The following is a 22,342-nucleotide window of genomic DNA, read 5'->3' as shown; positions in this document are numbered from 1 at the left end:
ACGATTAAGAATTTTGTGAATAATAATACAAGAATGAACATTGGACCCAAAAAAATCCTTTAGGCTATTCAAAGAAAATGTAGGCAGTTACGACAATGTTGGTGCCACAATGAAAGACTTCCTGAAATTCTAGCTTTGGGATTTGAAAGAGAAAATAAAAGGTGATGATGCAAAGATGTTGATTGAAAATTTCATAAGAAAAAATGATGTTTTTAATGAATTTTACTTTGACTATGCCCTCGTTGAACAAAATCATGTTTCTCACTTGTTTTGGGCAGATGCAACTTGCCGTAAGAATTATGCATTGTTTGGTGAGATGATATCTTTTAATTGCACTTATGAGTTATGACTCGAACACATATTCAATGGTTTTAGCGCCTTTCACAGGAGTGGACCATCACAAGTCTTGCATCACATTTGAGGTTGGCTTACTTTCTAAAGAAGATGCTCAATCATTTGAATGGTTGTTTAAGACTTTTCTCAATGCTATGGGAAATTGTGAAGCTAGATATTTGATAACAGATCAAGATCCGGCAATGGACATTGCCATAAACGATGTGTTTGTCACCACTCGCCACCGACTTTGTATGTGGAATATAATGAAAAAAGTGCCTGAAAAAGTAGGCCCCGAGCTCAAACAAGATGAAGATTTCCTTACTTATTGAATGCTTGTGCATGGGACATGGAACAATATTCAGAAAAAGTAGCTACTTGGAACTCTCTTATGGTTCAATATAACCTCGTGGGGAATGGTTGGTTCCAACATATGTTTTCAATAAGAGATCATTGGATACCTTGCTACTTTAGAGATCCCAGGTTAGGGGGCATTTTCACTCTTTTAAAGAAAAATCATTTTATTCGTTTATTTTGTACACCGTAAACATTTTTATGTAAAATCGTTTCTTCAAAAAATCAATTTGTAATTGACTTTTTTTTAGTATCCGTAAATAATTTAATGTAAAATTGTTTCTTTAAAAATCAATTTGTAATTGACTTTTTTTTTTGGTATCTGTAAATAATTTTATGTAAAATTGTTTCTTAAAAGATCAATTTATAATTGACTTTTTTTTTTGGGATCCGTAAATAACTTTATGTAATTGTTTTCTTGTAAATTTTGATTTCACAAATGAATATAATGCGAAATTTTCTCACGGTATCCGGTTTGAGGATAACCCTAACCATGGTCAACTTGATCCGGTACGGGTTTCGAGACCACTAAAACCGGACTCGGCTACTGACGTCAACAACCGGTATGGTGGACAACCGTTGACTCGACGTCAATAACCGAGTCCGGTTTCAGTGGTCTCGAAACCCGTACCGGATCGAATTGACCCCGTTCCTAAATATATATAGAGGAAAGTTCATGTGAGAACACCCCTCTATATAAGAACATTAACTTATGTGAGAATAAATCTTTGGCCTCTAGATCGTTTCTAATCTAACAGCTGAAAAGCAAGGGGTTAGTAATGAATTTTTTGAAGATAAACTCAGTCATCTCACGCTGATTTGCTTTCTTTTTCACGTTGATTTCTATCTTTCTCTATAAACTATGTTTCTCCTTATTTTCTCTCTTCTCTATCTTCAACTTGACTCCATTGTAGGACATCAATCAAGGTCGATTTGATCTTCAAATTTGCTTTAGAGTTCAATCATATTCTCAAATATATTCATCTAATTACTTATTTAAAGGCATTTTATCAATTTTTGATCAATTTTGCAATTTTGTTTTTCATATTTATCTAACTATTTGCTGATTTTCGGCCTAGTAGATAATAAAAAAAAGTTACTGGGTTCATAGTGCCATTTAAGAAAGTCTGGAAATTATATTGGAATTGACGTAAAAGAAAGTTATGATGATTAAATTTCTACAAGGATTATTCCTGGGTGGACCTAGTCCACAATAATATTAGTGTGGACCTAAAACCAATAATTTTCGCTAGCACCTTTTTACATATATGCATAGGGACTTTTATTGTTCATATAGTTACTTTAATTAATTATACACCAAATTTCTTGGATACATCAACCATTTTTTGTATCATAGTAACTTATGTTTTTAAAAGTTAATTGTGACTTAAAATCATATTGTTCAAGCACAATATGTATCAACGACACCAATTTGGTACTTTTTGTCATAATAATCTTAATAAATTTGCCAAAATAAATTAGGAACAAGTTGTTGACCTTAAAAAATAAGCATGTCAACGTACGTTGCGTCGTTAGCGGCCACCCTTATTAACTTTAAGAGATTTTTGTTAATTGCTTAAAAAATAAGCATGACGACGTACATGGCAACCCGTCGTGTTGGTTTCAGGCTCATGAAAATTTTCTAAAATAATGTCCATGCAATGGCCCATCAATATGCCTTTCGTGTAGTGTTAGGTTTACAACGAGTTCATATCGTACTGGACCGAACTCGAACAACCTGTGTACTGGTCTGGCCGATGCCCAACTCTACCATTAGAGATTAGACCAAGAAGCTTAGCCTTTTGTATACTAACATTAACGTAATACTCCTTATGTGATACTTTGGCGTTATACAATCCTAACAAAACTAAAACTCCTACGGAGTAAAACATAAACCTACGCATATTAGGAAACTTCCATATTACATACACCGGAATAGGTTTGGATTAAAATAAGTACTCCGTAAAGCCCAAGGGAAATCGGTTTTACAACATAAACTATAAATACCCTAGATATGTCTCCACAATCTTCTACTCAAGCAAACCCAATTCCAGTGGCTTCAACTTTCTCCTCTCTCTCTGCTGATTGTTAGACTTTTGGTAAGAATTCCACTCAACTTGATTTGCAAATCATATTCAATTTACTTTTTTGTGTGAACTATTTCTTTGTATAAGCAATTGTTCATAGATTTGTTTGTACCATGATGTCCCTTTTTAATAAATTTGTGTGTTTTTGTTATTTTTGTGACTTTTTGAACAATTTTATTGTAAAATCGTAGATTCGTGCTTGTGAAGTTATTTTCTATCTCTTTTCTTTTTCTTGGAGTCTTGAGAAAATTAAAGTCTGGTATTATAATGGTGAAGTTTTTGGTTATGGAGGTATTATTAGGTCTCATAATAATGGTATATTATTATTTAATCTAGGGTAAGGAATCTATTAAAATAACTATAGTTTGTGGGATGGTGATGATGGATGCATGATTCGTGATGTTAGTAATTTATAAGGATTGTGTTACTATGACGGTATGATCTGATATGCTCCAATGTTTTCTGGTCTACTTCGTCCTTATGTTTTTTTAAGGCCCTCCGTTTGGTTTGGTATAAAGCGTTTTCAGAGTAAAATATTTTTTCATGGAAAACATTTTTCAAGGAAAACACAATTCCAAACTAGTTTTTTTTTTTTTGGTTTCTTAAAGGAAAATGAGAGAAAATGGGGGAAATGGTGAAGGGAGAGGGAGGTAAGGAGGAAAAGAGGAAAGTTGAAAAATTGGTTTCCCTCCCTTTCAAACGGAAATAGTTTTTGATCTTTGAGGGAGTTATGGAAATTTGTTTTCCATCCATTGCAAAACCAAACAACATAAAATGATTGAAAAGGGGAAAATCATTTTGCATGAAAACGTTTTACACCATACCAAACAGAGCCTTAGTGATTGATTGATTGTAAATTTGTAATGGTGGATGATAGAGCTGGCAATGGGTCGGGTTGGGTCGAAATCAGGTCGACCTATTTATAAACGGGTTGAAAATTCCCCGACCTGAACCCAACCTGTTTAGTTAAACGGGTTGAAAATTTCAACCCAACCCAACCTGAAATTAAACGGGTCAACCTGATTTCAACCCGCTGACCCATTTATTTATTTTTCTTTGTAAACAACATGCACTGTAATCTGTTAAATAAAAAATGTGAATCGAATTGGCAATATTTGCAATTAATGAATGCATTGTTACAAGTCATTAAGTCTTAATAAGTCACCAAATCCGAAATTAAGGCTTACTACATTACCAAATCCGAAATTCTTGACATAAAACTAAAATTCAAATACAAACTCATATATGTAATTGTTCAATGCTAGTTTATAATACGCTAGCCCTATCTAAGCATCAAACTTGTTGGAGTTCCTGGTGAAGCAGGGTGAGGGTTGAGTATCCACAGTCACAAAGCACATCAACTTGATCTTCCACCTTCAACAATGTACTGCACTTCAATTTAAATTGGCAATAAATCAGTAACATAATAAAATCAACATTCCACTAGCTCACATATATAAAAATTAACCGGTAAACTACCATGAACTACTAATTTCATATTGAAGTTTCCTACAAAGACCAAATCTAGTACAAATCCAACTTACAAAAAGCACAAACTTCTTAATGTTACTAAAACAAAGCCATATTTGATATTTAGCATGGTAATCCTACATTTTACAAGAAAACAGCAAGACCCATGCTTATTACTCAAAATTACGAATGGTTCAACATACAAAAAATTACGAAAATTACTCACTTGAATTAGAGTGACTGAGTGAGTGAGAGAGCGGCGCGGTGAGCGGAGAGCCGGAGACCGACGAGGGGCGTGGTGGGTGAGTGGAAACCAACAAGCGGCGGCGCGGTGGGTTTAAGTCATAGTGAGAGAATGAGTGAGTGCGAGAGTTAGAGAGGAGAGACTGAGAGAGGGGAGACCGTGAGAGTGAATTTGTGAGAGATTTTTAGGGTTTTTCTTTATATATGAGTAGAGAAGAAGAGAAGCCCAAACCATAAAGCCCAAAATGATTTAGGATATCCAGTAATTTTTCTTTAAAATTTTAAACGGGTTGGCGGATTGGCCGGGTTGGCGGGTTAACCTATGACCCAATAATTAAACGGGTTAGGCGGGTTGTCTTCGGGTTGAAATTTTCAACCTGACCCAACCCATTTAATAAACGGGTTGGGTTGGGTCGACCTATTTAACTAAACGGGTTGAAAAATCTTGACCCAACCCTTTAATAACGGGTTGGGTTCGGGTCGGGTTAGTGGGTTGGGTAAGCTTTTGCCAGCTCTAGTGGATGATAACAATTGATTTCCATTGTCTTTGTGACTTAATTCTCTTAGTTTTCCTGTTGTAGGACTGGGATTAGCAGCGTTGTAGCAGCAATCTCTGAAGAGTGGAGTTCGAATCTTTTTTTATGTCTGAACAATTTCTTCTCCTTTTACCAACAATCTACTTAATTACTTGAAGAATATTGTCAACCTCCCACAAAAAAGAATAATATATAAACCTCAGAAAAATTAACTTGTCTAAATGGCGCTGCAGAACATTGGTGATAAAAACCGAGATGATGCCTTCTACAGGTATATAATGCCTAAGATGGTAACAAAAATTGAAGGTAGAGGAAATTGAATCAAAACCAACATTGTAAACATGGTTGATATAGCAAAAGCCTTAGCTCGTCCTGCTTCCTACACCACAAAGTACTTTGGTTGTCAACTTGGAGCTCAATCTAAATTCGACGAAAAGACAGGGGTTGCAGTTGTTAATGGTGCTCATGAAACAACACAACTTGCTGCTTTTCTGGAGACTTTTATCAAGAAATATGTTCAGTGTTACAGGTGTGGCAACCCTGAAACTAAAATCCTGATAACTAAAACTCAAATGTTACAACTTAAATGTGCTGCTTGTGGGTTTGTTTCTGATGTTGATATGAGGGATAAGCTTTCTGCCTTCATTATTAAGAACCCACCTGAAGTTAAGAAATTTAAGGATAAGAAGTCTTTGAGAAGGGCTGAGAAGGAACGTCTCAGGGATGGTACCGATAAGGTAGCAACAACTAAGCAGAAGAAGTTAACCAAGAAGAACACTCATAGGTCGTCTGATGAGGACCGTTCGATTACTGAGAGCCATTCAGATGATGATGAGGATGATGTCCAATGGGTAACTGACACGTCAATGGAGGCGGCTAAGATGAGGATGAAAGAGCAACTTAGTGATGTGGCAGCTGGTTTGGTAGTCCTCACTACTGAAGAGAAGCCTACTAAGAAGAAATCCTCACCTCGTAAATCAGAGTCTCTTGTCAAGGAGTTGAGAAATACTTGAAAAAGACTCCAACTGCAAACCAGTTGAAAACCCAGTTATCATCATACTCAGGAACACCCCAAGAGGTAGTTGATGTTGTATTTGAGGCTATATTTGATGGTATACAGAAGGGATTTGCAAAGGAGGTTAACAAGAAGAAGAATTATATTGTTGCTGCGCTAGCTTATGCTGAAGGTTCACAGGCTGTCTTGTTGCATGCCATTGAGTGTTTATGTAAGAAAGCAAGTCCTAATGTTGTCAAGGAGGTAGTAGTTGTTCTGAAGTTTCTGTATGATTCTGACTTGTTGGAGGAAGAAGCTATTGCTGAATGGTACGAGAAGGGATTAATTATGAACAATTAATTCAATGAGATCAAGTGATAGGAACAGCTGTCTGGAGCAATGATTCCGATCAGTGAGTACTAATCCTAATTAGGCTCACAACTTACTCTTGACTGAACCTATAAGGTCACACCATTGGCATGTAACAGATCATCGGATTAAATGAATAGGAAATTCATTTAATAGCTTTTCGGGAAATCATTTCGAAAAACATAATTATACGATTTAACATTGGATCGTGAAATCGTATATCGTATTGCGTATATTCGTAAGATAGGCAAAACGAATATTCGTATAGTACGGCATTGGATCGTTAAGTACGAAACAATAAATAAATTGTCGAATGATAATTTAATCGCAACACGAAAACAACCCACGAGCAGGAGCGCACAAGCGCAAGGCCCATAGGCGCATCGCGCATGACAATGCAGCACTGGCCCATAGGGCTCGCTGCTGTGTGGCGCGCGTGGACAAAGCACAAGGAAAGCAACAACAGCTAGCGGCCCAGCTAGCTGTGTGCGCGTCTAATGCCCTTCGTGGGCTTGTTGGACGGCCTATGGCCTTAGGCCTTGGTCGGTTGGCTTGCTTAATGTCTAGGTTATTAAAATAACCTAAGTACATGTTTTTCCAACATACAATCCAGATTGTACACACAACCCTAGGAGAAAAGAGAAACCCTAATTCTCTCTTTGCCTCCATGAGTGTGTTCTTCCCTAAAGGCAAAAATATCTTGAATGACGTCTAAGCCATCAATCTCAAGACGGATCTGAACGTGTCGGTGAACCAAGTAGAGGAACGACATTTGGAGTTCTTGTTCGTGTTCGTGGTTCGTTGACTAAGGGAAAACACGCTACAAACGTAAGTAATGCTTGATCTGTACTTTATACGTGCTTCTTGGCTTTGGGGTTATTCCGCTATCATGTTATGTATTTAACTGTAAACCACTACAACATCAATGTGGAGCTAACAAGTGACACTCTCTAATTGTATTGCTTTGTTGTTGGAAATTTAGAAAAGAAAAAAATAGGAATGCTAAATAAAATTTCAGAGTCCATTTTCATACTTGTAGCTTATTAATCTATTAATGTAGACATTTTCACTATTATTCAGTAAGTAGATTTATTTTAAATTAGTGCATAAATTGATATTAAATTTTATAAATCGTGAATCGCACAAGTGTTATACTATCCTCGCAATAATGAACTATTTGACATATGTAACATAGTTATATGATGCGGTAATGGAGAAAAATTTTAAACCCCTACATCGGCTCCAACATGGTTGACCCCTATCGTTGGCCCCACGTGAGCGGGGATGGAGATGATTTTTGTGTGTTATGGGGATACATAAATGTATTTGACGCGGGTGACGGGTTATCCAATGTGGGTAATGTGGCATGATGAATTTTAGATTGGACATGACCGCCTCGCTTATTCTTTATCTAATTGATTATGAGTATATCAATATTTTTTTAATATTGACCCACATATTATAGCTTTATTATTTACTCAATCACCCTAATCAGACAAATGAGTTTACAAACACTCTAGAATAATGTTGTTTTAGAATTCAAAACTCTCATACCAAAAATAAAATAAAATAAAATTGTGGGACCTAGGGTTGAGCTTAAGGGAGTGTGGATGTGAGAGATGGAGAAGGGAAGAGTTTTTTTTTTTGGTAACCTACGAGGATAGGATTTAGATTGAGTTTGAGATGAGGATGCGTACCGTACCTATCGTGGGTGGCGGGATGAGGACAAGATAGACATGTACGGTTATGAGGGACCAATCCTCCGCATCTGCCCCGCCTCGAAGTCATCTCTAGCTGAATAAAGTAATCCTTCCGTTCCTTTTTTATCTTCATGTTTACATAATTAAATAGCGTTCCTATTTGTTCTTCATGTTTATAATTTTAGACATGATTTTTTTTACCCAAATACCTTTTCTTTATCTTCTACTTCCTCCATTTCTTTTTGTTCTTTACGTTTTCCTTTTTGGGTGTTTTAAAATGTTATTTACATTTCCTTTTATATTATCACATAAATGTTTTAATATTCTATCAAAATTTGTGTCGAATAATTATTTTAACCAATTAAATTTATTGGGTCATTTAATCTCTCAAACTTTTCTATTGGGACATCAGATTTTTCTCATTTTCCCAATATCAGATTTTTGTTAAGAGTGAAAAAATTATAAATAAATGTAATTTTCCTTGTTTAAATAAAAAAATAGATGAATCTCAATGCACGTTAATTAGTGGTTAATAAACGCGTAAAGGTCAAACGTAAATAACAGAAAGAGTAATTACCAAAAATACATAAGAATCTCTACATATTCTATCATAAATTTACCCACCATCCCTTATTTAATTAACTAGATTAGGTCCCGTGCCCGCACGGATATTCAAAAATTATTATTTGACCATCTTTTTAATAAAAAATTTAATTGAATTATTTATCCCTTAAATCTATTGCGTAATTAATAATCTCGAATGTACTCATTTTATCATATTTTAACTTACTACGTATTATATATTTTATATGTTTAATATGATGATTTGACTAAAATATTTGATATATTTAATATGCTAATTTGACCAAAATATAGAGTAAGAATATTTTCTATTATTTATATATATGACAGTTTGACTAAAATTTTACCAAAATTTTAATAATTGCATATTCCACAATCCTATATTTTTTTCCATATATAAACATGTATACAAAAGGAAAGAAAATAAAAAAAGAATAAAATAAATATGTCATTTTAGGAAAGAGTTTTTGGCGGGAAAATTTTTCACCAGGAAGTGACACGTGTCATTCCTGGTGTCTCTTTTAAATAACAGAAAGAGTGATTACCAAAAATACATAAGAATCTCTACATATTCTATCATAAATTTACCCACCATCCCTTATTTAATTAACTAGATTAGGTCCCGTGCCCGCACGGATATTCAAAAATTATTATTTGACCATATTTTTAATAAAAAATTCAATTGAATTATTTATCCCTTAAATCTATTGCGTAATTAATAATCTCGAATGTACTCATTTTATCATATTTTAACTTACTACGTATTATATATTTTATATGTTTAATATGATGATCTGACTAAAATATTTGATATATTTAATATGCTAATTTGACCAAAATATCGAGTAAGAATATTTTCTATTATTGATATATATGACAGTTTGACTAAAATTTTACCAAAATTTTAATAATTGCATATTCCATAATCCTATATTTTTTTTCCATATATAAACATGTATACAAAAGGAAAGAAAATAAAAAAAGAATAAAATAAATATGTCATTTTAGGAAAGAGTTTTTGGCGGGAAAATTTTTCACCAGGAAGTGACACGTGTCATTCCTGGTGTCTCTTTTAGTATATAGTAATAGATAGATAGATTCACTTTTCCCCACTCAACCACCCAACCCCACTTTTATGATTTTTTATTATTTTAATAAAAATATCATCTATTCCCTTCATTTCTTTATTATTTTATTTTACACCAATTCATTACAAAATTCCATTTGTCTTACTTTCCACCCTAATTTTCAAATAGGAAGATAATTTAGAAATGCAAGAGTAATAGATATGTTTATTTAAAACAAAAGGTCTTTTGCGCACAAGGTGTACAATAAATTTATTGTACACCAAGATAACTTTTATTCATTTTTTTGTAACTTTAACCTACTTTTGATTAACTTTTATATTAGTAAAAAAAAAAGTTGATAGATAAACATTTTAAAGGGTTAAATGATTAATTTTATACTACGTACATTATTAGTGATTTGAAGAAATAAGTTTTATTAAAATGAAAAATTTTTATCACTAAAAGTATATAACTTTTACATATATAAGCTTAAATTTTAAGTAGTTTGAGTTAACTTTTACTCCGGTATATAATATTTATTGTACACACATTGTAAATAAGAATTTGTGTATTTAAAAACAGTGAGCATTATTCACCTATGTGCATAAGCCACATTTTGCTGACCCACTCCCAGGGAATGAAATTTGTTGGAAAATACTTCCTCTGTTCTTATTTATATGACACAATGGGGTTTTAGATACTATTTACACAAACACCTTTGACTTTCTTTTGTGGTTTATACATAAGAAAAAACATAGTCGTGTGGAGTCGTATCAGTAAATATTATTTAAATGTCAACTTTATATAATTTTTTTCGATCCATAATTAGATATATTAATGTTTGAAATCGTGTAATAATTGTGTCATTTAAAAAACAAAAAAGAACGGAGGAAGTAATATCCTATTCCCTTGCAAACAAACAGGTCTAGTATCATTCGAAGGTGGCGATTTCGAATAAAATTAAGCTTCTACATTTTGCCGTTGTTATTCTCCCTCAGTTCTTCATCAACTGGTGCGATCTCTCTCTCTCTCTCTCGTTTACATCTTATTCACATTCTCAATTTCATTCAACCATGCGGTCTTCTGACTTTTTTTTTTGTTATTTTTGTTGTTGGTGGTTTAATTGGATGTTAATCTAGTGATTAAGTGCTAATTGAAACTCAATTTCATTAACCTAGTTCGATTATAATGTGAAAAATAGAATAAATTTTGTTATTTGCAGTTATAAATGGTTTGAATTTTAGGAATGATTTGATTTTTTGGGAGTGTCTTTAATGATCAAATTAGAGTTTGTTAATTCACTTTTGGCTGTTTATGCAATCGTGAAGTTTCTGAGGAGTTATATGCAGTGCAATCGAGACTTGAGAGACTTCTAAAGTTGAGTTGCGGGGTTGGGATACATGTATATGGGTTGGGCTGTGTATAAAAGAGCTCGATTATGATAAAGTATGCTGGATTTTGCGAATTCTGTTATGGAGTAAAAGTTTCGTCTGAATTCAGGTCTGTACATGAAAGTATGCTGTAAAAGTTTTTTGGAGAGTCTAAAACTCTGGATTCAGGTCTGTACATGAAAGTGGAGGTTATCTAGCATGAATTTTTAGTTTAAACTATGAGACTTAGAGCCCGTTCGGTATCGCTGTCAATTTTCGGTATTTGATTTTATGATTTTGAGAGTAATATGATTTAGATATGAACTAAAAACCAATCAGACCTATAATAATCGTGCTAATTTTGAAAACTGACAACAAAAATCCGGAAATTAATTTTTGTGAATATTTCTTTTTTTAGTTTTATAAAAATACATATTATTGGGAAAAAAATACCGAACGGGGACTTAGCTACTGGTTGTCGGTTGAAGTTTTTTCGACGTTTGGTGTCTGAAGGTTTGTGCTTTATGAACAATCTCTGCTAAACCTATGAGTGAAGGAGAGTGAGCAAGAAATGGATACTTGTGGGTTCTGTTGCTTACTAGGTGGAAGTTTCTATTGTGTATCCTAATTCCCAGAATGTAATCTCTAAGCGTGTTGACCGTTGATGGTGTTTGGATGTAAACTACTCATACGGAGTATGATTTTTTTGTGCCATCGGAAACAGTAAGTTAGAAATATAGGCCTGTTTCGCAAACTAGCGGTTGCGGTAGCTGTTAGCTGCAGCCTGCAGGATACGCTGTGTACTAGAGCTGAATAGCTGTATGATGCTAGCTGGTAACAATTAGCTATCAAAGTAACGATTCAAAATATGAGAGTTTATATTTGTTTAACAAATGATATTATTTCCGTGACGCAAAAAATTTCAATCGATTGTTAAACCAATTATGGGAATTTGGCCATTATCTCTTACATGCCACGTGTTTCCTTTTTCCCCGAGTCAGCAATTTCATCCGGACACAAAACTTCCGCAGTTCCTTTCTTCTATCCATACCTTGCCTTTTCAACTTTGTACCTTGAGTTTTTTTTTTTTAATTTTTTTTGGCAAATAAAGGAATTTATTAATTACCAAAAAAAGGTGTGACAAAGCTACAAGGCAACAAGCCAAAACAAATAGCAAACCAGTATTGCATCAATGATCAATCTTTCCCACCTTCTAGGAAGGATTGAAAGATCAAACTCTTCATGCGCACAAGTGAGCTTACACCACCAACCTACAACAGAAAGGTTCTCATTACATCTGAGTTATGACAAGAAACTCCGATGAAGAGGGAGGGAGCTTTTGGATAAGGAGCAAGATAAAAGTTTCTAAAGAATTTATTTTTCAAATTCAATTTTAGTTCTATGAAAGTTCTTTTTATTTCCTTTACCGTTACTTCAATTTCTAAAACGTTAGAAGTTTCAACTATTTATACCACTAGTTTGCCAATCACTTTTTCTTTTGTTCCTACTAGGGTTTTTATTTGGTCAAAACTCTAACCGCAACATAAAAAGCTAGTGCTGGACAGGGCCTTACTCTATGAGAAATAAAAGAAATACTCGTTTTAAATTAATCCTGCACTCCACTTGGTACTTCATAGTTGGACCAAAACCATAAAAAAAAAATTACAAGGATAAACAGGTATTCCATATTTCCATGTATGACCTGCAATCACGATTTGCCAAGTCTAAGAAATGTAGCCTATTGCAATGACGTGCTTTGGCCATGTATATGTATCTTCATCTGTATTATGCAGTATTATGTTTTCATTGATCACTCTAGCCCAACCCATTGTTGATTGAATAAGGGTGTGAATAGATGATTGGGAAACTTAAATACTTTAATATTAAAGTTCTGTGATTTATTTATTTATTTTTCTTTTTTTGGTCAAAACGGCTAACTGCATTAATTTAACTCATGTCATGGCATTAAGCCTATTATAATTATCCGAATAAAAGTCAAGACATTAACTAGGGGGTTGGGGAAACTAAAGTTCTGTGATTGAATGAGCTATTTGTTTCATAAATCATACTTCGTATAATGTTGTTCAGCACAGATTAAAAAACACCGGAATATTAAAAAAGAAATGTAAATTGGCCGAAAGACCCTTCTTAAACATAGGATTATGTGGTGATAATGGAGCTGATAGTTTGAAAGAGGAAGGTACTGCATTGCTTTTCTAAAATGGCTTCCGTTATGGAAAAAAATGTTTTTGTCCAGTGACGCCAGTCGCAATAGACATTGGGAAAAAAATATGTTATTGACTCTATTCTATGGAACAGGGGGAGTAAATTTTAGTGGTGGCATTGCTTAGACACCATTACTGGCAGAATATAAGGGAAGAAGAAGGTGATTGAGATTACAACTAGAATTACAGAATAGAAAGAATATTCATGCTTTTGAGAGGCTTTATTTTCTCTCAATTAACAATCTACTACGTAACAGCTAAGAAAAACTCTCATCAATATTTAACTTCGTCCTCCATCCCTATCTCCTCTATTTATCGAGCTTCTCCTATAGATAGCTATCTTCTTCTTCTTTAAGCTACTAATAACTAACTTGTGATGCTACTACCTAAAGGCCCCTCCCTTTTGTTGGTGCTCAGCAGTTAGCAGCATTATATTGTTTCATCAAGCTACCATTTGTTCATTCTATTTTATATGTGATTTTTGTAGTCAACTAGTTTCTGTCATCATTAAATGATGGAACTAGATCACCAAACTGACTTTAAAGATCAAAAGTCCCCCGCTATGCTCGAGAGTGGAGGAGCTACTGCTGATTCCAGAAACCAGTGGAAGCAAATGGGGGAAGACAAGAGAAAGATTGCAGTTCAAGAAGAGATGCACAGGATGCATCAATTGCCTGCCAATAGTAGCTATGCTATTCATCGTCGCCGTGTTCTTAATAAAATATTTCAGCTCATGACTATTCAGGTAAGTATAGTTTTATAAGCTTCTCATTTGTTTGACATTGATGTTTACTTTAATGACATATTGTAGAGTATCTTACGCCAGAAGATTTTGATTCATTTGCTTATAGTAGTTTTCTCCTATTGTTCCCAGAATTACATGTTAATTTACGTTTTGTGTATGCCTTTAATGTTAAGATATTTTTGACAACAGCTAGCTCACTTTTGAAATGTTGATATGCTGTAAAGTTTTAGAGTTCAGTCGATTTGATACACGCACATTATCAAGAAAGTGAAACAGTCATGTACCTGATTCATATAGTTTCGTTCTACAATGACATTAACTTCGTCTTTCCTGATAACGTCTTTTCTAATAACTTTGTTGAATTTGTATTATTGTACTTATCATGTTTCATTTGGCTTTTGCTCGCTCATCTTTTGAACTAGATCAATGTTCATTGACAAATATTTATATCTTCTTCTCTTGATACTTTTGGTACTGGACATAACTTCTATTTTTATTCTTTGTGTTGAGCCTTTGACATGATTCAGTGTGCAAAACATCATCCTCTTTAGTTTTGCATAAACTCCGAAAGCAATATCGTTTACAGAGCTTAAACTAGAAAAATTCCTATAAAAGAATGGCTGAAGTGTTATTTTATGGAGATTAGTGGTATAAGGTCTGACACTATACTTGGAAAACTAGATTTAGGCTCTGAGGTTTATTCATGCAAGATGTTGGGGGAGCTTTGTTTGTTGGAACTCCCCACTGCAACCGATGAGTTCATAGGTTTGATTTTTATGTAACCCACGCCCCACCTTTATTTTTGAGGAACAATGATGGCATTTGACCCTTGCACTCCCTATCTCTCAATTAGTTTTAGGGTAGGCTTGGTGAAAGAATTTAACAAGAAATTTGTGAAGTTTCAAAATTTCTGTAAATAACAGTTTTGTTCAAGGAAGAAATTTGCTCCTTTTGGTTTTCTTTTGTGTTGATTTCAGCTCTATGGGGTGCTTCAAATCTCTAGGGATTATAACCTAGTACATGTACGGATGCACATATTTATATGCAAATTTGGCCATAATGTGAGCACATCTCGTGCTACAGCTGTGAAATACAACAAGCACAAACAGACAAAGAAAAAAGAATAAAAAACCAATGTGCTAAGCTAAACTATAAGGACTAGTGTCATTCTAGACTTAGCTGCCGCTGTTAATGTGCATATTTCTTCACTTGGTCATCCTCTTCAGTCAAACTATGAAGTGTTCATAACTTAGTGTGATTCTCTGAGATGCTTAGATTTATGAACTATTAAGTGTTCATAACTTAGCGTAATTCTTGGTTGCATATTTACATTGCTTTAAACCCTTATCTTTTATTTAGTGGCATAGGCTCGTTAGAGACATGAAAGATCCTGATGCCTAATTAATTTAATTAATTAATTGCTGATTGGTTTCTTTCAGAGATCTGTATCTGAGGATGAGGAGCTTGAGCTGCTTTTTTCTGGGCTGGCCATTTAAGCAAAAGGTAATGGCCGTGTGATGTTCTTTTTACTGGTACAAATATGAATGCTACTTTTCGATACTGGTTCTGAAGTAAAAAATGTCATCGGGGTAGAGTGGTTCTTCTAGATGTCGACTGTAGTTGCTTCCTAAGCCAAGTTACACCTTGCATATTAACACGCATGCTAATGCTATCGATTTATCATTAATTAATTGGCTTCTTGCTTGAATTTTTGAGCTTCTTTCCATGACGAATGGGCTACGCATACTACGGAACCATTTCAAATGTTCTTTGTTGATCATTGCAGTCATCTTGCATAATTTAAATTCATAATCATGATGATGGGACTGATACTATTGCGCTATATGACAGAAATATAATAAGTCTTGTTGATTTTTGGTTCTCTGTGTTAATGAGGTCTTATGAACATCCCGAAGTTAAATTTGTATAGGACTATAAGTGTTTTGTCCACATGTGGTCACTAAAAAGAAGGCAAGTCATGTTAGTGATGCGACTTTCCACTGGTGACAAGGGCTCATTTTTTATGGTTTTTGTGGGTGGGCTCATCGTGCTACTGTTTGACGGAGTCGAGTGATCCAACCACGATGCTGGCCACTTGGTTGTTTTTTCTTCTTAGGCACTGTCTTTTTTTTTTTTCCAGTGCGAAGCAGATTTTATTATCTGTACAGTTTAGAATAATAGGTTGGTCATTCTTGACTGATGACATCCCTTATGAGAGTACCAGAAACCGTGCATATTTTCTTTGCTGTTCGTTTGATTGTTATGTGAATGTAATATACAATCAGTTAATTACATTACTTGATCAACTAAAGAAATCCTCTTTTACTATTCTATGTTTGAAAATGAATCTGTATTCACTTTTACGAGATGTTAGCAATAATTATCTTGTAAAATAATTCATTTAATTTTTCTGTATTTTTTCTTAAAGTGCGCTGTATATGAATGAGGCAACATTTGGGGCCGACAGTATATAGTATTATTTGTCCTAGTTCTTACCGTATCCCTCTCCTCCCCAAATCCTCTTCTGTACGACAATCATTTTTATATATCCTGGTTCCTTTGTCTAAACTCTCTTAAATATCCTCATAGTCACTAATATTTTTCTTGCTTTACCTTCCTTTTGCTAGCTGCTCCATAGATTGCCATTTTCCATATGGAATTTCATGGAAAGTTGCCTGCTGCTCTTCTTTCTTCTATTTTTGTAATTTTTTTTTTTATCTTATGTGATGACATTATTCATATTTATTCTTGTGCTTTGTCATCCTTCCTCTTTAAGTCATAAAACAACATTGCAGTTGAATTTTGTGTTTATGGTAGGGTTTGATTTGAGGATTCTTCTCATGGGCGCTAAAACAATAAGTCGGAGTTGGGTATCATATTTGGAAATTTCAATATCAGTACTAGTAAGTTCCTCCATGTGACTTAATTTTAGTGTAATTAAAAATTCAGAAAGCTAATATACAAGTCAATGATCTTCCTACAAGTGAGATTCAATAACTTTGGGAGGTGTAGTGGACTTAGTGACTAATGAATGCAGTTATGTAGCGCCCCATAACAGCATTGCAGCGTGATTTAGCAACCACTTATTACTTGATGGGAAGTTGCCACATTGTCCACGTTTAAGCCTGATCGAAAGAACTAGTTGCTGTGTTCAACTAGCTGTTAGCTAATGTTGTTGGCTGTCAGTGGTTAATGAAGGGTTTCAAATAACAAGTGGCTGGTACACCTAGCTGTTAAGTTTGCAAAAATGACATGGAATTATTGCATTACAGTTCATTGGTAATTATATTTAGCATTAGATACTTTCAAGTATTTTCAAGTATATCAGAGTATTACTTTCCTTTGAATGTGTAATGAACTAGCCTAGTAGAAATTAGGAAGGGGTAGTGTAGGTATTGCATAATTAGTCTGTTAAGGGTAGCTTGAGGAATATCATAGTCGGTTAGTAGAGGGGAAGAATCAGAAAGTGCAATAGATAAGGGAGAGTAGGAAAAGAGAACGGCATCCAGAATATTGACTTGTTATCTTAGTTTTGTTTAGCATTTGGGAGTGATACAAGCCACTCGAAAGCTTGTATCTATCAATCGATTGTTCTGATTTCAGAATATTAATCATAATTATCATCTTTTTTTTTATTTAATTCTTCCACTGAATATACTCCGGTTATTATAGTTCTTAACAGAATGCCGGGAAGAACAAATAATTATCGGAGCTTTTAGTTTGTGATGCAGATGGTCTTCTTGAGCATCGCTTTGTGAACTCATAGTGTTTTTGAAGTAACTATAATGAGTGGCAAATATGATCTTTCTGCTGTTTTATTTATAATTTGTTCATAAGATTTCCCCAATCTAGATCCCAATTTGTTATCATTGAATATTGATTCAGCATCATCTATCTACCTCTTCCCTGATGGGGAGAGGGAGAAGGGCCGGGGGTTTTCATCTTGATTATATTGGACATGGAAGTTCATGTTTCTGTTGCTACTTTTCATCTTGATTATATTTCAGTTTACATAGACAAAAGCCACAGCCATGAGTTTTCTCTCCTGTTTGATTCGATCGTACTCTAATATTCTTCCTTAATTTGTCTGTTTTGCCCCACTACAGGATGTATCTGAAATTGTACTGTCACATCCTGCCTGCGGATATGAATCGCTTAACACTGTCCTTTGGAAGCTGCATCTGTTTATGATATAAAGTAAGGGAGTTCTAACACACTATTCTGATTTCATGTCCACAAGTGCAAATATCACTGACAAGTGACAATGGTTAAATGTATATAAAAAAATTGTGATGTTTCATGCTCTGATACGCACATTTGTTGTTGGATCGATGATGCTCAATGTTCTTCATTGGAATGGATTTTGTCTATGCGTTGTTAGAATCTCGGGGTTTTATGTTGTAATAAAATGTCAAGTGTTAGCAATAAGGTAACCTACCTTACAGAGTACATACGTATTCACCCAGAATCACATAGTAAATATTACAAAGGGGTGATTGTTATGGAGTATTTGAGAATTGAGATGGCTGAACTTGAGTGCAGTAAGTAAAAAAGAAAAAGGTGGGATTATAATGTGAAAATATTGTGTGTGAAATTGGCTAGAACAAGGTGGTTCTTGCATTATTTGGCTACTCGTGCAATTGAAATTGAATGTAAGTTGTGTTTTGGTTATACAGATTAAGAGTACTAATTGTTTAGCATTCATTAACTTATACTCCGTACTTTTTTAGCCCAATGAATATTTGACTATCTTGCGATTAATTGCATGTTGTGGAAAATGATTGATTTTAGATTAATTTTGTTTCAAATGAACCTTTCAACAATATAAAGTTCGTCGCATAAGGAAAATATCTATTACTCCGTAGATCAATTTTATAGTATTGATTATTACACAATATTAGAACTTATGCATCGCATGAACTTACAACCTAGTGGAGTATTATTTGTACTTTAGAGTTTTAATCTTTTTTCATAATATTGTTATGAGTTATGACACTATTGGGAAGATAAATACAATGTGAAAAACTTTGGTTTGGTTTTGAAGTAGTAGAATGTTTGAGTGTGGTGATTGAAATAGTAGGAAACGTAATTAATTTGGGGTGTGACAAGTTGGACCACATCGCCAATTAATTAAAGAAAATTAAGTTGAAAGTAGATGATTAAAACATAAATAATACGGGGAGTGAAAAGTGCGTCCCACATCGGAAGTTAAGTTGAAAGTTGATTTCGTCCTAGTTAATAAAACGGAGGGGAGGCTTAATGTTTGAGTTGCCATACTATGAACAATGTTTATGATGAAAGGGTGAGAGAATTGTTAGTTTATTTTAATTATTCATCATTGTTAATAGGGTCCCTCCCATATTGGTAAGTAAATAGAAAGTTGTTTAGTATATTAATAATTGTTAATTTGGTCGTCCCATATCGGTAAGTAAATATATAGAAGTTGCTTAGTATATTAATATTGTTAGTTTGGTCCCTCCCATATTGGTAATTAAACAGAAAGTTGGTTAGTATATTAATAATTGTGTTAAGTAGATGTGACACCGAGCTTGGTCGTGTAAGCTCCTTGGATCATTGGCGATTTAGCGGCACCATACTGAATGGTGGGTCCATGCCTAGCGGGGTACTTGGATTTCTGAAAGTGGGCTGCCTTGGTTTGGTGGGTTCTTAATTTGAATGAATCTTACACCCCTGGCAGGTCCTGCGGCGTCAGGAATCCATTTTGCTATTTTTTTTTATAAAACCTAAATTTATCCACATTCTCAATTCTCCTTATTATAGAGTTTTAGAAATATATCTACTTCTTCCGTTTCGGAAATATCGCATCATTTGTTTTCTTTACACTAATCACACTATTACTTTGTCAATTTTTAGAGAAATAATATTGATGGAATCAGATTCACCAAATAGGAGAGAAAGTACGTCGGTAAATACTTTCGGTGAAGGTTAAGTTATTGTTAACATTGTGAGGACGAAGTGGTTTTGATCATTTGTAAGTAGTAACAATAACAAGGATTGATATTTTTTGCTTTTTAAATTTCATTGTTTTTGTATTTAACACCTTATAAATGTAACTACTATTTGAATTCGGACGATGCCCAGATTATTATGTAAATAGCAATTAATTATTATATGCTTTAATATAATCATGTTTTAATATTTTCACTGCATTATATTAATATTAATTTTGCAAAGACTATATGTAAAAGGTCATAACTCAATTGGATAATGTTTTAGTGTTGAAACATGAGATCACATGTTCGAATGCAAACTATGTTTCTCACCTTTTTAAATTAAAGTTGATTGATAGTTTGGATTGAGGGAGATCACAACATGGCATGTAGATGTTTGTAAAAAGTTGGTTAAGTGGAGCTCACATTAATGAAAAATCAGATGAAATTCGTTAAAAAGTGGTGAATACGAAACTTTTTATAAACTTAAGGTGGTAAATATGAAATCACTGTTTATAAGGTGGTAAATACAAAAACTTGAAACTTAAAAGGTGATAAATATGAAAATTCCCAATAACAATTAATGGCAATTCATCTCCTCTGTAATAATTACAGATGATTACATTCGTAATTGTTGGGTGTCAAAATGGACCTATCTATTTTGGCCCAAAGTAACCACATCCCACATAAGCCCAATATAATGATAGGACCATAAAAGAGTCTCATATGCTCAAATAGGCCCACTTACACAATTTGGGCCCAAATACTACTACTACTATAAATACCTTCCGTGGAGGTAAGAGAAAGGATGTAAAAAACTCTCACAAACAACCATTCTTCCTACATACTCATTCCCCTAAATACTCTCAAATATACATTGTTTATACATTAATTTGGGCGTCGGAGGCTCCGTCTCGGGTTCAACCCGAGGGCCCGGAGTTAATCTTGCAGGACCGCACACAGCCCGGAGCCCAGACTTGGAGCAAGCCCGAGACGCTCACATCATCATCGAGGTAACTAGAAATTCTCGAAACAATTTGGCGCGGTCTGTGGACCCCGAGTGCAACAACCCACGAAGATCCACGTACTACTCCTTGGCCACCTTGTTAAGCCACAAAAGATATCCAATTAATTATCTTCTCGGTCAAACCTTTATTCTGAGATTTTGCCAAAGATGCAGACCAAGCTTAAAATGCACATCACCATTGTATAGATAATTGGTGGTAGCTCCTTTTTGACAGAGGCACATTATGGGTCACGCCATACATGATTATAAATCCATAAATGAGCTTTGATCACCCACAAAAATCAACACAAGCATTTCGAAGGCTCACAAAAAACGAAAGTTGGTAGTCTGCTGTTATAAAATTGGAGTAATCAGTATACGGTGCAGACACGAGGTAATGCAGTGCAGACCCGTGGTAATGCAGACCCAAATTGGTGCAGACCCAAAGTCGTCAAGGAGTGCAAACCCGACGTAAGTCACAATAATAGTTTCGGTGATTCATCATTCATCATTATCATTATGCCATTGCCTCAAAGAGGCTCCCGTAAAAAGCGGGGTAAGAGGGGTCGGGTGTACGCAACCTTACCCCCTGCAAATGCAGAGAGGTTGTTTCCAATTGACCCAAAAGCGATAACGGGACGACAACGGACGACCATCTTCTACTTCATGGAAAGGAAGCGAAGTATAAATAATAGTTTCGGTGATTCATATGGTGGAAAATTAAATCAAACAATTCAATTTGATATCCAGACCGAGGAAAAATAAATTCCGAAGAAGATAACTGGCTTCGAGTTTACCTCAGAAAACCTGAATGAAGTTTTGCTGCGACCGGATTCAAGGATACGAAGGTTTGAACAACTTCATGTTGCCCTCGGAAGAAAGCAGAAAACTATGAACCTCAGTTACCCCATCAAAATAAGAAATACTTTTTCACGTATTACGTAAAAGTCAGATCAATGCCAAAGAAAGAATATTCTAAGGCAAAAATATGGTGTGTTGCAGAAAAGTCAAACCCAATAGACGCATAGATAGTCTGGGTCTGATAAAAAAATTCAAAAACAACGCTGATAGTCTGGGTCTGATAAAAAATTTCCAAAAACAACGCAGATCAATGCCAAATAAAGAATATTCTAACGCAAAAAGTGGTACAATGCAGGGAAATCAAACCCAACATACTCATAGTCTGGGTATGATAAAATTTCCCCAAAACAAAATCAAACCAAGGCCAAAAAAAAAAGAATATCCTAAGGCAAAAATAGGGAAGACTCAAATATAGTCTAGGTTGACCATATTTCCCACATATCACAACA

General features: G+C 34.5%; 1 protein-coding gene, 1 long non-coding RNA gene and 1 pseudogene across 3 annotated transcripts; 2 read left to right on the top strand and 1 right to left on the bottom strand.

Annotated features, from left to right (window-relative positions):
• Positions 1 to 3,870: 3,870 nt before the first annotated feature.
• Positions 3,871 to 4,787, bottom strand: LOC110801558 (uncharacterized). Its single transcript, XR_002536971.2, has 2 exons — positions 4,471 to 4,787; positions 3,871 to 4,166 (listed from the first exon to the last, which is right to left on the bottom strand). It is a non-coding gene; the product is annotated as an uncharacterized lncRNA (long non-coding RNA).
• Positions 4,788 to 5,244: 457 nt separating this feature from the next.
• On the top strand, positions 5,245 to 6,377 carry LOC110776436 (eukaryotic translation initiation factor 5-like; annotated as a pseudogene).
• Positions 6,378 to 10,613: 4,236 nt separating this feature from the next.
• Positions 10,614 to 20,245, top strand: LOC110792700 (uncharacterized). Of its 2 annotated transcripts, XR_008919105.1 has the most exons (5): positions 10,614 to 10,747; positions 13,818 to 14,075; positions 15,515 to 15,578; positions 18,182 to 18,272; positions 19,950 to 20,245. XR_008919105.1 is itself a non-coding variant. In XM_056827066.1 (4 exons), the coding sequence occupies exons 2-3, from the start codon at positions 13,842 to 13,844 to the stop codon at positions 15,569 to 15,571; spliced, it is 291 nt and encodes a 96-aa protein (XP_056683044.1). In that variant the 5' UTR covers positions 10,614 to 10,747; positions 13,818 to 13,841; the 3' UTR covers positions 15,572 to 15,578; positions 18,182 to 19,799. The 2 variants fall into 2 exon arrangements, 1 of the variants encoding a protein (XP_056683044.1); XM_056827066.1 differs by lacking the exon at positions 19,950 to 20,245 and having other exon boundaries at positions 18,182 to 19,799.
• The last annotated feature ends 2,097 nt before the right edge of the window (positions 20,246 to 22,342 follow it).

This window comes from Spinacia oleracea, chromosome 4 (genome assembly GCF_020520425.1).
Source record: "Spinacia oleracea cultivar Varoflay chromosome 4, BTI_SOV_V1, whole genome shotgun sequence".
NCBI classification, from domain to species: domain Eukaryota; kingdom Viridiplantae; phylum Streptophyta; class Magnoliopsida; order Caryophyllales; family Amaranthaceae; genus Spinacia; species Spinacia oleracea.
Note: the sequence above shows the minus strand (reverse complement) of the source record. Positions and strands in the feature narration are given on the sequence as shown.

Coding starts and splice junctions, on each gene's coding strand:
- LOC110792700 (XM_056827066.1), top strand. CDS start 13,842: ATGATGGAACTAGATCACCAAACTGACTTTAAAGATCAAAAGTCCCCC. Junction 14,076..15,514: donor TTCAGCTCATGACTATTCAG/GTAAGTATAGTT, acceptor GGTTTCTTTCAG/AGATCTGTATCTGAGGATGA.